Raw genomic sequence first — 5,680 nt, 5'->3', positions numbered from 1 at the left:
TTTTAATGTGGTGTGTATAATACGTGTATATATATAAAATGCAAGTTCATATAAATTGATAAAATTTGGAACACTCTAACTGAAAAAGAATCTAAATCAACAGTTCACAAGAGGGATTATATATGGTTAGCAAATGTGAGGAGCTATTCAACCACAGTAGAAATTTTAAAAATGTAAATTAGAATGAGATACCAAATTAGCAAAGATCACAAAGATTATGTGAGTACTAGAAATGATGAGGTGAAACAGATCCTTTCATACAGTGTTGATGGGACTGTGTATATTTGAGACCCTGCATTTAATCTTGGGGGGTATACACTCAGAAGTGAAACTGCTAGATCATATGAAAATGCTCTTTAAAAATTTTTAAGGAAAGGCCAAAGTTTTCCACAGCAGTGACACCATTTTACATTCCAACCGATAATGCACAAGGGTCCCAACTTCTCCACATCCTCATCAATACTTGTTATTTTCTGGGATTTGTTTTTTTTTTTTTTTTTTGGATAGTAAAGATCCTAACTGGTATGAAGTGATATCTCATTGTGGTTTTGACTTGCATTTCCCTAATGATTAGTGATGTTGAGCATCTTTTCATGTGCTTATTGGCCATTTCTATATCATCTTTGGTGAAATGTCTATTCAAGTCCTTTGCCCATTTTTAAATATTTTTTTATTGTTGAGCTATCTTATCAGATATATGATTTGCATCTTTTCACTCTGTGCTTATCACTCCTTTGATACATACAAGTTTTAAATCCTGATGTAGTCTATTTTGTCTTTTTAAAGAAAGCAGAGTTTTCTCTTTTGGTAGCAAAGAAACCAGATTCTAAGCACACCTGTTGGCTTATAGATGGAGAATACCATGTGACAAGGCATGTGGACTGCCTTAGGCTGGGAAAGGCCTCTGGCTGACAGCTACCAGGACAAGAAGCACGTGCATTAAAATTACACGAAATGAATGAGTTTGGAAGCCAATTCTTCCCTAGAAACTCAGATCAACTGACATCTTGATTTTGACCTATGCAAAAAACACAGTTGGGCCAGGTCAGACATCTGGCTTACAGAACTGTGAGCTAGTAAATTTGTGTTACTTTAAGCTGCTATATTTATGGTAATTTTTATACAGCACAAGAAAAATAACAGTCCATAAAGCATGAGTAGGTAGTGTTATATACATAATATATATTTTTATATATTAAATGGATATTAAATAAACTAGATTTATATGTATTAACATGGAAGGAATTAAAGTTTTGAGTAAAAAAAATTATGAGATGTACAGCCTATCACTCATAAAATTTTGAGACCCAAAACAATACGGTGTATTATTACACGTATTTTTATAAAATAGCAGTATAAAATCATGGAAGGACACACTCATTTCCTAAGAGTCACTCTCCTTTCGGGAAGGTGAAAAGGAAAAGAATGGAATGACATATTAAAGGGACCTCAATTTCATTTGTAATTTTTTCTTCTTTTTTTCCTATTCAGTATATTAACATTTGTTAACTCTAGGTAGGAGGTATATGCTACATTTCTACTACTGCTTCAATTTTTGAATACTACCCCTGCTACTACAAATCTGTGATGCTATGTGGGCCAGATCACCAAAGTAACTGATGATTATTTTTATTAAGGTTTCCTTAATGCATTTTCAATTCTACATTTCAGAGAATTGAACTTAATCTTACTTTTGCACTCTCATCCAAAAATCAGAATTAAGTTTGTTTTAAAATACATTTAATAAAAATAATCCAGTTTTACATATTTTACATGTGTGGAATATTTACAAATTCCTTCTACAGCATTTACTAAACGTTTACTATTTCTCCATTATTTGCCTTGACTATTTCCTTCAGTAGTAAAATACTGTCCAGTGATCTCTGTAACTAAAAAATTAGCTTCTTGGGTAATCCTCCTAGGTGAAAAAAAAATGAGGTTGTTCACATTTAATCTTAACAGCAATTCTAACCAGTCACTGCATTCCAACTACATTCATTTTACTTGCTTTGATTTGCTAATAAGACTTATTTAACATTAAGCATACAGTATACCAGTAAAAATTTATGAAGAAAATAAGGTACATATTGGTAAGTTCTCGCAACTCTGAGGTATACTCAGAAGTGCCCATATCCTTTTAAAAAGCTTGATTTAATTATTTTCAGTGGAAACAAATAACACTAAAATACCACATTCTGTACCACACTTATGAAACAGCTCACAATCTACATTTCTTAGCTGCCCCTCGGTCACTAGCTATATATTACCTACTTGGAGTTTTCTGAATTCATTTCTTATGAAAATGAAAGTTTTACCTTGTTCCAAGGCCTGTGTTCTCTTCCGTTTTGTTGCTACAGCTGGATTTGACTGCTCCTTTAGAGTTTCCAATGGACAGTTTGGTCTTGGCAGCTGACATCCAGGTGTTGGCCCTGGCCGATTACTGAAATATTTAGTTTTCAATGCCTTGAAAAAGGAAACATACCAAGGAAAGTAGCGTTTTAAGTGAGTATCTGAACCGTGTTTAAGGAAATCTAACCTCCAGGGGCGCCTGGGTGGCTCAGTCGTTAAGAGTCTGCCTTCGGGGGGGCGCCTGGGTGGCTCAGTTGGTTGAGCGACCGCCTTCGGCTCGGGTCATGATCCCGGGGTCCTGGGATCGAGTCCCGCATCGGGCTCCCGGCTCAGCGGGGAGCCTGCTTCTCCCTCTGACCCTATCCCCTCTCATGCTGTTTCTCTCTCTCTCTCTCAAATAAATAAATAAAAAATTAAAAAAAAAAAAAAAAAAGAGTCTGCCTTCGGCTCGGGTCATGATCCCAGGGTCCTGGGATTGAGCCCCGCGCATTGGGCTCCCTGCTTGGCTGGAAGCCTGCTTCTCCCTCTCCCACTCCCCCTGCTTGTGTTCCCTCTCTCACTAGATCTCCCTCTGTTCAAAAAAAATCTTAAAAGAAAATCTAACCTCCAGAATTTGGGGAATATTAAAAACACTATGTGAATACCCCACTTCCAAAACGAAATTAATTTCAAGAATTTAGATGAGCACATTACTACAAATAGACATATAAGAGCTTAAGATCAGCTGATAATTCCATTACCATAAGAAAAAGACACTACTTTAAAGATTTTATTTGACAAAGCCAGAACACATTTTAAAAAATGTATTCTATCAAAACACAACCCACATAAGTTGTCACAACTAGTATTTTTCTATAAATTTCGAGTTTTACTATTAATGAAAACAACTTTCTAGATAATCTGACCTAGTCTCAAGTTTCTTATGATGGAGGTAATAAATATATGTGTATGGATGGAAAGGTAACGAGGTATTCTAATGGTAAAATATCTAGCATGTATGTATTAATGTAGCATCATGTACTTCCAAAAAGAGATGGCCTACAGAAATAAATGTAGTAAACAGTGATTTGGTAGTCTGTAATAAAATTAAGTGAAAAAAAATCCACTTTGTATTCTTGGTATATTGTACATTAACATCATGTGTTAGATATGAAAACTTGTGACATTTCATTTTAATCAGTCTTACTTTATGAAGCCAAATCATTGTACTGTGATGCATTCCTTCATTTCCCTGCTCCAATTTTAAGTGTTTGTGACATTATCCTTTTTTGTTTTGTGCTTGTTTTGAGAACAAAGAAATTGGATTTTGCCCCCCAATCCACAGGGCTTTTATTTTTTTGTTTGGTAACATTTCTCCCTTCTTTTATAAGAGCAGATATTCTTGGTCTTCCTAATGTTTTCTGAGTTTGATTCTTACTTCCCTTAAACAAGGGTATCAGTATTTGTTCTATTTACAGTATCTTTCAATCTCTTGTAAGCATAAGTTGTATTAAGAACTATACGGGGTGCCTGGGTTGCTCAGTTGGTTGAGTGTCTGCCTTCAGCTCAGGTCATGATCCCGGGGTCCTGGGATCAGGCTGCATGTTGGGCTCTCTGCTCAGCAGGGAGCCTACTTCTCCCTCTCCCTCTGTCTACCGCTCTGCCTGCTTGTGCTCTCTCTGTCAAATAAATAAAACCTTAAAACAAAAAACAAAACGAAAAAAACTATATGATTTTTGGGGTGCCTGGCTCGTTCAGTCACAAGAGCACACAGCTCTTGATCTCGGGGATTTGAGTTCGAGCCCCACGTAGGGTGTAGAGATTACTTAAAAATAAAATCTTTAGGGCGCCTGGGTGGCTCAGTCGTTAAGCGTCTGCCTTCGGCTCAGGTCATGATCCCAGGGTCCTGGGATTGAGTCCCACATCGGGCTCCCTGCTCTGTGGGGAGCCTGCTTCTCCCTCTCCTCCCCACTTGTCCTCTCTATCTCACTATCTGTGTCTCTCTCTCTCAAATAAATAAAATCTAAAAAAAAATAAAATAAAATAAAATAATAAAATCTTTAAAAAAGAAAAGAACTGTATTATTTTCTTCCCCATTATCACTTTCTGACTATGACAATGATCAAGATGCATACTGGGACTGTACTTCATGGGGAAAAAAACCAAAACACTTTTGGCATTAGGCTAGCACAAACCTAATTGAAATAACCATTACCTTAACAAGTACAGAACCCTTATTTTTTCTTCTCTAGGTAAACTACTTGAAAGCCAATTAATTATGAAATAAATATATATTTATATGTTCCTTAACAAAAGTAAATTCTCCTGTTGTTATGTGTGCTTGATGTAATTTAATATCAGACTGAACAGCTTATAGCCTGGGGACAAGATAAAATTTGTTATTCCTTAAAACAAAAACACATCTTTACAGTACTTAAAGAATGTTAGAAAATCTTAAGAAATTCTACTTTTATTTTATCTATGCCAGAATTAAGATTATCCTCATATTTCCTAATATAAGAAAGATATGCTAAAATACCTGTGTTGCTGTAATTCGAGTACATGGGTTAAATAAGAATAAGCCTTGTATGAGATCTAGCAAGTCGTCTCCTGCTGCAATGAAGATGTGTTGTAACGGGATTCCAGGAAAACTCTTAAATGTCACGAAATCTGGAAGACTACACATGTCCTGTAAAAATATTTATAATTCAAACTTAAGGATTGAAAGGCATATAGTTCTGACATGAAGAACTAAAACTGTCAAATGGAGAATGTAATGATTTCCATTGAATTGCTGTGCACCATTGTCAGAAATCATTTGGTCAGATTCAGTGGCCATCCGGGGCACTGGACTTTCCATCCTGGAACCATGGCCCAGTTTGTTCATAATCTTGTGCAGAAGACCTGGTGTTGTGAACGCTGCTATGACTTACTTCAAAACCTTGATTGACCACATTTTGGCACTATGGCAACGTTGAACTGGTTCCTCTAACACCTGCTGAGATTCCTATAGCTATTCAGAGCTTGAAAAAATTTTTACCACAGTTTCAATCAGAAGGTAGAGTCTGATTAAAATTTCTCTTTTCTAGTATTTATTCTCAGGAGATGGGCTGTAATAGGGTTAGGAAAATCTAAAGGTTTACAATTTTAATTTAAGAATAAACACGTGAGGGGTGCCTGAGTAGCTCAGTCAGTTAGGTGTCTGCCCTTGGCTCAGGTCATGATCTCAGGGTCCTGGGATGGAGTCCTGCATCAGGCTCCCTGCTCAGTGGGGAGTCTGCTTCTCCCTCTCTCTCTGTCCCTACCCCCGACCCCCTACCCCCTTCCTCGTGCTCTTTTTCTCAAATAAATA

At 36.6% G+C, this 5,680-nt stretch overlaps 1 protein-coding gene across 5 annotated transcripts in view; it reads right to left on the bottom strand.

Annotated features, from left to right (window-relative positions):
- CDK7 (cyclin dependent kinase 7) overlaps window positions 1-5,680 on the bottom strand; it is a 46,907-nt gene that overhangs the window by 18,613 nt on the left and 22,614 nt on the right. For 3 of the 5 annotated variants that reach the window (XM_021702172.1, XM_044916879.1, XM_021702198.2), the window contains 3 exons: window positions 4,868-5,017; window positions 2,316-2,463; window positions 1,759-1,918 (listed from right to left, as the gene is read on the bottom strand). In XM_021702172.1, coding sequence (XP_021557847.1) covers window positions 1,890-1,918; window positions 2,316-2,463; window positions 4,868-5,017 — 327 coding nt within the window. In that variant the 3' untranslated portion in view covers window positions 1,759-1,889. Of the gene's footprint in view, window positions 1-1,758; window positions 1,919-2,315; window positions 2,464-4,867; window positions 5,018-5,680 lie in introns of those variants that run through there. The other 2 variants (XM_021702190.2, XM_021702181.2) reach the window with 1 other exon arrangement.

The sequence above is a fragment of the Neomonachus schauinslandi genome, chromosome 7 (assembly GCF_002201575.2).
Source record: "Neomonachus schauinslandi chromosome 7, ASM220157v2, whole genome shotgun sequence".
Lineage (NCBI taxonomy): Eukaryota > Metazoa > Chordata > Mammalia > Carnivora > Phocidae > Neomonachus > Neomonachus schauinslandi.
The sequence above is the reverse complement of the archived record's forward strand: the minus strand, read 5'-3'. Positions and strand labels throughout refer to the sequence as shown.